Consider the following 11,624-nt stretch of genomic DNA (forward strand, 5'->3'; position numbering starts at 1 on the left):
ACAATGTGTTTTTAAACATGAATTGTTTATCGGATGCAGCATTTCTCCTTAATTTATTTACTGGGCATGGAAAGGTTAAAAACTGCCTGTAATTGTTCTGTTGCTTTGCATAATTTAATCATAAAACAGTAAATGAAGGCATTCAGATTGGGTTGATGTGAAACTCTCCAGATTCAGTGTTGTTCACAGTGTGATAGGAACCACACATCTAAAGGAATTTAGTGAAAACTATTAAGTGAATTTACTGAGAAGGCTGTGTCTTGCTTGGGTCTTTCTTGAGTTTTCTGAGGTGACTTGATTTGTATCATTGCTATCTATAACATCACTACCATGAAAAGGAAAGCTCTACAATGTGTAATTTCACACCAGACCATTCTGAATAACTTTTTTCACATCCCAAGTGCTGATTCCCTTTTAAGATTAATAATAGAACATTAACATGTATGCTTCAAGGTGCTTAGGCCCACTTCTGATCCCTGAAACATCACACATTGGTCTGCCCTGACACAGAGGCATGGAAAGGAGTGCTCTGTGAGTTGAACGTGTGGCTCCTCTCTCTTTCAGACATGCGTCTGAAACCAGTGTACGACAGCAGATAGCTCCTAAACTTCACCCCGCCGAAGATCTGGATGAGTGGGTTAATGCAGCAGTGGCAGTAGGCTGTGATGTGAGTGATGTAATAAGCATAAACCAATCCTTTCTTCCATTCGAAAGTAGACAATGCCTCTATTTTCAGCAGCTTCAGTGACTCTAGAAAGACGGTGATGTTATAAGGCGTCCAGCAGAGGAAAAATCCAACAACTGTGGCCAAAATCAGCCACACTGTGTGCTCTCGGTTGTTGATCTGACACCGCCGGATGGTGCTCAGTATCTGAGTATAGCAGAGTATGATGACCCAAAACGGCAGGAGGAAGAAGACAAAAATCTGCACGTAACTGATTGTCAGCTCCAGCATCACTGATTGATAGTTGAAGACACACAACATGCCCTCTGAACTGCGTACAGTCTCTGAGAAAAGCACTTCTGGCAGGCTACAGAAGGTTGAGAATAGCCACACCGCAGTACAAGTCAAATGGGTGTAGAACCTTCCACGACGGGCGTCCAGCAACGAAATACGCAAGGCGTGTACCACTGCCATGTAGCGATGCACTGTCATACATGTTAGGAACATCATGTAACTGTAGAAACCCAAAAAGATTGCTCCACTGAACAGTTTGCAGGCCACATCTCCGAAGATCCAGCCCCAGATGTGGAAGACTCCCCATGGCACAAGTGTGAGGGTAAAGACCAGGTCAGAGACAGTGAGATGCAGGAGCAGGAGATTGGCAGAGCTTCTTAGGCCCTTGTGCTTGACCAGATACCAGAGCAAAAAACCATTTCCTGTGAGGCTGATGACAATGATTAAGCCATAGAAGGTGGCAGTGACTGAGCTGGCTGCCTGCAGCCCCTCCTCTTCTATTGGCAGGATGAGGTCTGAGTAGTTGTAATCATACAAAGTGTAACTGGAGTCATTTAAGACATGGTCCATACTGGCATCGCCCATAACCTCGGCACTGAAACGTTTTATCTACATAAAAAAGAGAAAGTTCTCATGAGAGAGGTGGTCCATGACCAGCAAAAAATATGAATGTAGTCAACATCTTATAGTAAATCAGTAGATGTACTGAACTTTGGCAAAATCAAGACGCTTTTAGAGCTTACCTTGACAAGGCTTCTGCGTATTTATTACCAAGACTAGCTTGGCTAACCTACTTGTAGTCAAACATACAGGAAAGGACACACAATATGGTATGTCTTCCTGTCCAACCCACAACCCAACCCAGTATGATGCTTCATGCTTCAAAAAGTATGGCTGAGCTGTGCTGATAATTTCACAGTTGCTTTGAAGTTTGGGACGTATGGCAGATAGGCTGCTATATTTATAACCCGAGCAAATTATAACAACTCTCTTTCTCATAACAAATATTGAAATCTCATAGTAAATATAATAAACGTACCAATTTTTATCGCAGAAGTCATCATCCTCTTCTCTTAAACTGTCTTGAGCTCCATTTGATTTTGCTCTTTGGCTGTGAATATGTCGACCCGCTCCACTATTGATTGCTGCATTAAGTTGGAGTGGCTGGGCTCTGTGTGTCTCTCTTGGTGCTGAATTTGCCTCAGTTCAGCAGAGCAGAAGAGAAGACTGGAGAGGATTTTCCTGGACCGACCCCTGAGCATGTATAGCAGTGGATTCACACAGCAGTGGAAATAGGCCAAGATACGACAGGCAACAAGTGCATGGTTTAGTTCGGTCTTCTTGTCGCATTCCTTAGGATGGTACGCTGCCTGCACTATCATGAGAATGTGGTAAGGTCCCCAGCATATCACAAAAGCCACCACTATGCACAAAACAACCAGAACGGTTCTGTACTTCTTCTTGCCTGAGGTGGACATGAGGGTGTGCAGGATTTTGCCATAGCAGAATGTGATGACTGTCAGTGGGAGGAAGAAGAGCAAGATGACCTGAGCATAATACTCCATGTGGCCCCCTTGGGAGGGGCTGGCGTTGCAGGTTTTGGTAAACCCTATATGTTGAGTATTAGAGGTCAAGGCATCTTTCAGACAAGCCCCCACGCTGATGACCCATGCGCCCACACAGGCTGCCTTTGCTAAACCGAGCCTGCGTCGGCGGGTCAGCCACTGGCTGCGGACCACTATGGCAAAGAAGCGGTCCACAGTCATGGCTGTCAGTAGAATGAGGCTTCCATAAATTCCCACAAAATAGGCTCCAGTTAGGATTTTACAAGCCACGTCCCCGAAGATCCATTTGTGGAGGTTGTCAACAGCCCAAAACGGAAGTGTCACTGTAAACAATAGGTCAAAGACAGCCAAGCAGAGGATGAAGAGCATGGTCACTCTCTTGAGGTCCTCAAAACGAGCTAGGCCATAGAGGAGCAGGCTGTTCCCAATGAGGCTGAATATACAGATCACGATGTAGCTCCCTCCTGTGATTTCAGCATAACTGCTCTGTTCGCAGAGGGTGATCAATTCTTCTCCATCATAGTTATATTCATATGAGTCATTCACACTGCTGTTATTGATGTCCATGTTAATAGACACTTGACAGGAGTAACATGATGATAACAGAGAATTAGACAAATTATCCAATGTCATTCTTGTATTGACCTTAAAATTACAGACATTTATTTTACTAGAGCAGACATATCACATCCACCTACCTTAATGAGGGAACTGGCTGAGATGTGAATTAGTAGCCGTCTTAAGAGAAAAATGAAAGTCAAAGGGTGATGAGCCCTTCCTCTTTTTTTCTGCTCTGCTGAGTTGTTTCACAGTGAGTTTTTAACTTCCTTTTTGCATACTTCACACTGTAAGTAGTGTGAAGGAAAATAAGAATGGGTGCATGATAAACAACTAAGATCTTGAGTGACATTACATATTACTGATTAAAACATTAATTCTTAGAGGAAGAAAGAAGTGCATTAATGTGGAAATAGTCAATGTTTTAAGTACAGAGCTTAATTTGAAAGATTAGGAACGAATTAATTTCTACATTCATTCATTTTCTGTTATTGCTTCCTCATGTTCAGGGTTGTGGTAGGTTCACTGACTAACCAGAATCACAGGGAAGCAAACACTCACACTGGTGAATACTTTGGAATAACCAATCCACCATTAACAGGAATGTACATTTTAAAATCAGTTTTATAAAGAAGTGAAGATCTAATGTCAGCAGAAGGTTTTGCTTTATTTTCTCCTTTATTTACATTTGCTGATTCAAGACAAACTCAAGTGTTAATTCATTTACATGTTTCAAATTATATACATATTCATATCAACATTTCTCCATTCTTTGAAGGGATTAACATGTGCATTACCACATGCAAAGCTTACAGTAGAGATGTTGGCCCTAAATAAACTTATAAAATATTTAATTTCTTTCAGCATTATTATTCCAATCATACAGCTAGTACATGGGGATATCTTCAACCTTGGAATAGAAACTCTTGTAGTTGGGAAGTTGATCCACTCTCAGGCATTACACAGCATCTTCTTCAAGTGGTTTTGGAATTTGCTCCCCATAAAGACATAAAAGACTGGATTGAGGCAGCAATGGGAGAAGGCCACCAGACGGGAGACGTATGAAACATAGTCGATAGTGGTACTGACATTGCACTCATTAAATGGAGCAATATTAAAAGAAATGAATGTGTAGAGGAAGATGGTGATGTTGTAAGGTGCCCAGCCGATGAAGAAGACCACCACGATGCAGAGGATGAGCTTCACTGTCTTGCGGCGGGTGTGGGCCATGGGTCTGAGGAGTCTCTCAAGGATCTGAATGTAGCAGAATGTGATGGTGATGAAAGCAGCAAGGAAGAAGCCATTTTGTTGGTAGGTGCCAACATTCTTCCACTTGATGTCATGGTAATCGCAGTAAACCTGGCCCTCTGTGTTGTCGTCAATCACAGCGGTGGTGAAGATAACATGAGGAGTTGCAGCACATAAACTTAGAACCCAGAGGACCACTGAAGTCAGAACACTGTGGTATCTCTTTCTGTTCGAGATTACAGACTGGGGATGGACCACGGCTACGTAGCGGTGCACCGTCATCGTGGTCAAAAATATAATGCTGCTGTAAAATCCCAGGAAGAAAACATAGCTAACAGCTTTGCAGGTCACTTCTCCGAATGTCCACCTACCAACACTGTAGTAGTAAGCCCAGAAGGGCAGGCCAAAGGTGAAGACCAGGTTGGAGAGGGCCAGGTTCAGGAGGAAGGCATTGGTCAGGGATTTCAGATTTTTATATCTGACCAGCACCCACAGGACCAGCGCATTGCCCACACAGCTGAACATGGTGATCACAGAGAAAAAGACTGGAGTGATAATGCATTCAAACTGGTGCACCTCAGTCTTGTGGCATTCATCATCAATATATTCATAGTAATACGTTATGTTGTCTGGCTCAGTAGTGTATAACATATAATCTTCCTCCATGTCTGTGCTAATGGAAAGAAAAACAGCAAATCATAAGTGGTACAGAATGACAGAAAGAGTGTGTAAATAAAGAGCAGATTAAACATGTAATATTTAAAAAAATACAATCAGTGTAATACAGATGCAAGTAAACTGTAATGCTGTTCAGTCATATTTAATGTAGATGACACAAATCAAGTTCTTGATTTTTCACTAAAGCAGATGTTTGCTAAAGTATTCTGACTCAGTAGTTGGGAAAATATAATATCCCTGCATGTGCATGCTAATGCAAAGAAAAACAGCAAACTGGGAGTCATACAGAAACACATACAGAGTCATACAGAGTGTGTAAATAAATAGAAAATGAAACATTTAATACTGAAACCATTTTTTCTTTGATTTGAAAATAAGTAACAGACTCTACAGGAAATTGGGTAAATGTTTTTTTTTTTTTAATCACATTTAAATTAAATTATTTAACATCCTAAAACATCTACACAGACAGTCCGCATGTATTATGGTCAATTATTATGGTCAATTCAGCAAATAAATAATGTGTGATATACTGTGCAGTAGTGTGCTTCCTGTAGAGGACAGGCTGAAAAGGAAATTCACTTTTTCTCTAAGCAAGAACAGAGCCTAAGATACATCCAGTTTTAAGATTATTTTCATGACTTTTTCATAAAATGTTGTTTTGTAAAGCAATTTAAAATCAGATGAACCGATGTATTTAAGTTAGCTGAGCTGTTAAAATTTAATTTTAAAATATTTTTAAATATTGGTTTAAAAAAAAACCCAAAGACCTACTGTTCTTCGCAGTGGTCCGTGTGTTCAAGTCCTGATTTGGTTGGAAGTTTTAAGGCACCTGAGGCTAGACAAAGTGCTCAAGTTTAGATTTTTCTGCTTGTGTTTCACAGTGTGGTTTTTAAACTTCCCTTTGGAACAATTCACTCTATCAGCACTACGAAGACTTAGACTAGGTTTAGGCACGTGATGGACAACTATAGGATAAAGTGATACTGCATATTATTTATTAAAATATATATTCATTAGAAATAGTAAATACTGTATTAAGTGGAATTAGTGATCATTTTCAGTTGCTTAATCGGAAAGATTGTGGGAATGTAAATTTTAAAATAAACCCGGTGAAAATGTGAAAAACTCAAGTCAGCAGAAAGCACTGCTTTATTCAATGGTTTATTGACATTTTCTTTTAAAGGCAACTCTACAGTGAAATTATTTACACATTTGAATTCATTTTATATTCAAATCAACCTGTGTAAATTCTTTGAAAAGAAATGTGAATCAAACTTTGCATATTTAAAGGTTGAACTTACAATCCTTTCTGAACAATAATTTATATATACTTAAGTTTAAAAAACATTAAATGCCTCAGAGAAACTGCATCTCCTGATATTCCTGCAAGATCTGCCCAGATAACAGACTCATTTGGGCCAAATCTGTCTCGCTTTTGGCACCTACAGCTCAGTTATGGCACTGGCAAGTGTTGTGTGGGTAGGATGTGGGCCAACCGTCGTGAGGCAGGCTTGACTTTGGTTGCAGCATGTGGTGCGTGGGCCAGACTTAGTCCACAACACGCCTGGCGTGTGACTCATTTAAGGTGGACCTGTGGCTGAGTTAAGGTGGCCAGACTCACCGTGAGCCAACAGAGGACTGCAGATGTGCCACATTTGGGCCAAACATTCATTGCTATCTGGGTGGTAGACCTCCAAACCTATCACCATCAGCCTTAAATTCAGTGAAATCATAAAAAACAAAATCCAGATCTACTCTCTATCTATAGATTTGAAATGATTCACAAATGATTCAGATTTATAGATAGACAGTAGAGCTGGATTTTTTTGCCCACAAATGAGTCCATCCATCTGTGAGAACACACATTAACATTAAAAGACTGAACGGATGTAAAGCTGTCAGAAAACATCTAGTGAGAACAGGACATGGACTGAACTAAAAGAAGAAAAAGCAGGCACCAGTCGAAGTTCATAAATGTTGATTTATATTATTTTGAATAGAAATGTTGGTACTAATTAAGTTAATTTGACAATTTCTTTATTTCACCATTAAAACTACACACTTTCTTAAAGCTAGTACATGGAGATTCCTTCCTCATTGGTGTAGAGACTATTGTGATTGGGAAGTTGATCCACACTCCTGCACATGTTCCGCAGCATCCTCTTTGAATGGTTTCGGAATTTGATACTGATAAAGGCATATACAACTGGATTGAGGCAGCAGTGGGAGAAGGCCACCAGACGGGAGACGTATAAAACATAGTCAATGGTGATGCTGACACTGCACTCATTAAATGGAGCAATATTAAAAGAAATTAATGTGTTGAGGAAGATGGCGATGTTGTAAGGTGCCCAGCCGATGAAGAAGACCACCACGATGCAGAGGATGAGCCTCACTGTCTTGCGGCGGGTGTGGGCCGTGGGTCTGAGGAGTCTCTCAAGGATCTGAATGTAGCAGAATGTGATGGTGATGAAAGCAGCAAGGAAGAAACCATTTTGTTGGTAGGTGCCAAGATTCTTCCACTTGATGTCATGGTAATCGCAGTAAACCTGACCTTCTATGTTGTCGTCAATGACAGCGGTGGTGAAGATAACATGAGGTAACTCCTGATCAAACTTCATGGTCATATTTTTAACACACAGGGAACCAACTTCCTGTTATGGTCTAAACAACATAGAGTTCTTTGTGTGCATTATAGTGAAGTAGATGCTTTCCTGGAGAGTTTAAATGGAAAGTTTACCTTTTCTTTTTTTTTACCACCTAAATACATCCAGCTTTGAGATTTTTCCATTCTTTCTTCATAAATGATTTTTTATTATTATTTAAATCAGGTGAATGAATATATGTCTCTAATTCTGTTGAGTTGTTGACATAATTTTTCTAAGAAGATAAACAAACAAAAGTTTTTCAAAAATTAAAATGAAGACTTACTTTTCTTTGTGATGATCAGTGTGTTCCGTTTGAATTTGTTCTTGTTTCTTCCTCGTGTCTCTAAGTGTTAGGGTGCTGAAGGCGGGACAAAATAGTTTATTTTTTAACAAATGGTTAAACAGCGTGGTTTTTAAACTTCCCTTTGACACAGCTCACAATCCACGATATGAAGACTTTCCCTTAGAATATGAGCATACTTCATTATTGTAAGTTTAAGTGATACTGTATTTTATAAATTCAAACATATAATTTTTGGAAGTTGTAAGAAGTTGAAATAGTGACTGATTTAAAGTACAAAATCTGAAATGTTAGTGAAATTTATTTAAAAATCAACCCTGTGAAGAAGTACACAAACTCATAAAATAATCACTGCTTTATTTACTTGTTTATTTACATTTTCTGATCCAAGCCACATTTCAGAGTCGAGTTCATTTACACATTTCAAATAATTTTATATTTAAAACAATCATGATTTACACTGCATGACATGCTACCCAGAACAAAATATCTATACAACTATAGCCATAAAACTTTGAATGTACAGTCATTAATGGACAATGCTTTAAAAACTTAGAACAAATCATAAGTTCCAAAGAAACATGTTGACACAAAGAAACTGTCTACGTCCTGACAGTCCTTTAATATCTGGTATATCATCAACAGCGGCCCGAGAGTAATGAAAAACTCACTTTTCACCCAATCACTTTGATTGTTCTCAAAAACTGGTATTGCATGCAACGTTATGATTCCACGGTCATTTTGTGAATCCTGTAATAATCCATTTTGAGGCAATTAAGTTCAATGGTGTATTATATTTGGTTGAATTAAACTGTTGGTCTCAGTTAAACTAAGCTAATATAACTGCACACAGTTCTACTGCTAGAACATGGAGATTTCGTCCCCATTGGAGTAGATACTATTCCGACTGGGAAGTTGATCCACTTTCCTGCAGATGTTCCATAGCATCTTCTTCAAGTGGTTTCGGAATTTGATCCCCATAAAGACATAAAAGACTGGATTGAGGCAGCAGTGGGAGAAGGCCACCAGACGGGAGACGTATAAAACATAGTCAATGGCGATGCTAACAATGCACTCATTGAATGGAGCAATTTTAAAAGAAATTAATGTGTTGAGGAAGATGGCGATGTTGTAAGGTGCCCAGCCTATGAAGAAGACCACCACGATGCAGAGGATGAGCTTAACTGTCTTGCGACGGGTGTGGGCCGTGGGTCTGAGGAGTCTCTCAAGGATCTGAATGTAGCAGAATGTGATGGTGATGAAAGCAGCAAGGAAGAAACCATTTTGTTGGTAGGTGCCAACAATCTTCCAGTTAATGTCTTGGTAATCACAGTGAACATGGCCCTCTGTGTTTGGGTCAATGACAGCGGTGGTGTAGATAACATGAGGAGTTGCAGCACAAAAACTTAGAATCCAGATGATAATCGAGGTCACAACACAGTGGTATCTATTCCTGTTCAAGATTACAGACAGGGGACGGACCACGGCTATGTAGCGGTGAACCGTCATCGTGGTCAAAAAGATAATGCTGCTGTAAAAACCCAGGAAGAAAACATAGCTAATGGCTTTGCAGGTCACTTCTCCGAATGTCCACCTACCAGCGAAGTTGTAATAAGCCCAGAAGGGCAGGCCAAAGGTGAAGACCAGGTCAGAGAGGGCCAGGTTCAGGAGGAAGGTATTGGTCAGGGATTTCAGATTTTCACATTTGACTAGCACCCACAGCACCAGTGCATTGCCCACACAGCTGAACAGGGTGACCACAGAGAAAAAGACTGAAGTGATGATGACTCCAAACTGGTACACCTCAGTCTTATGGCATGCATCATCACTATAGTCATAGTAGTCAGTTATGTTTCCTGACTCAGTAGTGTATAAAATATAATCTTCCTCCTTGTCCATGCTAATGGAAAGAAAAACAACACAACATAATTGATACAGAATGGACAGAGCATGTAAATAAACACCTAATGAAACATGTAATTTTATAAAAATACATTTTCAAAAAAGTTGGAACACTGGCAAAATAAAAGCAAAATGCAATGATGTGCAAATGTTTAATTCCTATATTTATTTTAAAGTAGCACAATGGCAGTAAATAAAATGTTGAAACACAGAACGCTTATTGTTTTTTTGAACCATATTTGCCCATTCAGTGAGTGACAGGTCTGGATTAGTTTAGCACATGGACTAAACTAGAAAAACATGAGTTAAACCAGAAAAAGACGCTGTCTGGATGGTAGAATGTTGCTCCAAAAGCTTCAGCATTAATGGTGCCTTTACAGATGTTCAAGTCATGCATGCTGTGCACACTCATAACAAGCCACATATTCCCTCTCCTTTTTAGTCCAAATTATGCAGCATTTATAATTTCCCCATATATAAATATATAGTTTTTTTTCTGTTTTTATTATTTTCTACATTGTAAATGAACATGGACGACATTAAAACTATGAAGAAACACATATGGAATTATGTAGTAAACAAAAAAATTGTTAAACAAACCAGAATATGTTTTATACTTTAGATTCTTCAAAGTAGCCACCTTTTACTTTAGTGACAGCTTTGCATCATGAGGTCATCACCTGGAATGATTTTCAGTGAACAGCTGTGACCTCGTCAAGAATTAATTTACTCGCCTTCTTAACGTGTTTGAGGCCATAACTTGGGTTGTGCAGAGGTAGCGGCTGGTACACAATTCTATGCAATGAATAGCCCTATTCCACCAATGACTAATGAATTATTACACAAGGCATCAAACTCAAAGAGGGTTTTTTTTTTAATATAATACTTCTTAAAACATTATAAAACAGTATATTGTTACAAATAATTATATGGTTAAATTATTTTTAGATCATTGCATTCTGTGTTTTTTACAGTCCCAGTTTTCTATAAATAGGGTTTGTACATTCTGTGTAATGCACCTGCAATGAAACTATAATTCTGTTTAATCTAATCTAATGTGTCAGAGCGGCTGCCACAAATCAAGTTCTTGTTTTTTGCCGTACAAATGCAGCATCATACAAATGTTTGGAGACTGCTGATACAAAAAAATATTATTTTTTTTTCTTTTTTTCAAACATTATCTAACTTCAAATTTTCTGTAAATGCAGCAGATGAATACATTTTTGTGATTTAAGCATGCAGAAATGCATTTAAAACAACCTTTAGTTTTTATAAATAAAAATGTCTATAAAGTAATTTTCATAACCCTTAGTGTCTGCATCAGGTGAGATGTGAATGTGGATAGGTGTAATATTGATATTGCAGTTGAATATCATGAGTTCAACAGGATGGAGGGGATGGCTTTATTTTAATTCAGTTTAACAAATGATTCAAGCTATTGTTATAAATACTATTTAAGGCACCTATAAATCCCCTATATGTGTTTAGAAATGCTTAAATGCCCTTTAATCATAATTTCGTAAAAAAATCTGTAAACAGATCTTGGCATGTGACTGTACTTATTACACCCTGGAATATAAATGTGGCGTCTAACCTAATTAATACATTATATTTTATGAATGGTTCATAAGGTTTAAAGTGCATACCTTAGGTTGGAGTTCAAAGTGTCCTCAAATCGAGGTGGTTGAAGGTGACTGAAGACCAATTCCCTTATGAAACCATCTAAAAACGACACTGTTCCCATTACTAGTTATCAGATCATC

General features: G+C 38.8%; 4 protein-coding genes across 5 annotated transcripts; all 4 read right to left on the minus strand.

The window, feature by feature from the left end:
* Window positions 1-484: 484 nt before the first annotated feature.
* On the minus strand, window positions 485-1,543 carry LOC136675453 (chemokine XC receptor 1-like). The gene has a single exon (XM_066652006.1). The coding sequence runs from the start codon at window positions 1,541-1,543 to the stop codon at window positions 485-487; it is 1,059 nt and encodes a 352-aa protein (XP_066508103.1).
* LOC136675931 (chemokine XC receptor 1-like) lies at window positions 1,431-3,098 on the minus strand. Its single transcript, XM_066652748.1, has 2 exons — window positions 1,998-3,098; window positions 1,431-1,567 (listed from the first exon to the last, which is right to left on the minus strand). The coding sequence occupies exon 1, from the start codon at window positions 3,088-3,090 to the stop codon at window positions 2,032-2,034; it is 1,059 nt and encodes a 352-aa protein (XP_066508845.1). The 5' UTR covers window positions 3,091-3,098; the 3' UTR covers window positions 1,431-1,567; window positions 1,998-2,031.
* Window positions 3,099-3,760: 662 nt separating this feature from the next.
* On the minus strand, window positions 3,761-7,994 carry LOC136676008 (chemokine XC receptor 1-like). Of its 2 annotated transcripts, none has more exons than XM_066652855.1 (2): window positions 7,942-7,994; window positions 3,761-5,002 (listed from the first exon to the last, which is right to left on the minus strand). In XM_066652855.1, exon 2 carries the CDS (start codon window positions 4,993-4,995, stop codon window positions 4,033-4,035), a length of 963 nt encoding a protein of 320 aa, XP_066508952.1. In that variant the 5' UTR covers window positions 4,996-5,002; window positions 7,942-7,994; the 3' UTR covers window positions 3,761-4,032. The 2 variants fall into 2 exon arrangements, with proteins under 2 accessions (XP_066508952.1, XP_066508953.1); XM_066652856.1 differs by lacking the exon at window positions 7,942-7,994 and adding an exon at window positions 5,782-5,814.
* Window positions 7,995-8,317: 323 nt separating this feature from the next.
* Window positions 8,318-11,624, minus strand: LOC136675967 (chemokine XC receptor 1-like). Its single transcript, XM_066652794.1, has 2 exons — window positions 11,508-11,624; window positions 8,318-9,859 (listed from the first exon to the last, which is right to left on the minus strand). Exons 1-2 carry the CDS (start codon window positions 11,603-11,605, stop codon window positions 8,821-8,823), a joined length of 1,137 nt encoding a protein of 378 aa, XP_066508891.1. The 5' UTR covers window positions 11,606-11,624; the 3' UTR covers window positions 8,318-8,820.

Source organism: Hoplias malabaricus, chromosome X1 (genome assembly GCF_029633855.1).
Source record: "Hoplias malabaricus isolate fHopMal1 chromosome X1, fHopMal1.hap1, whole genome shotgun sequence".
Classification (NCBI taxonomy): Eukaryota; Metazoa; Chordata; class Actinopteri; order Characiformes; family Erythrinidae; genus Hoplias; species Hoplias malabaricus.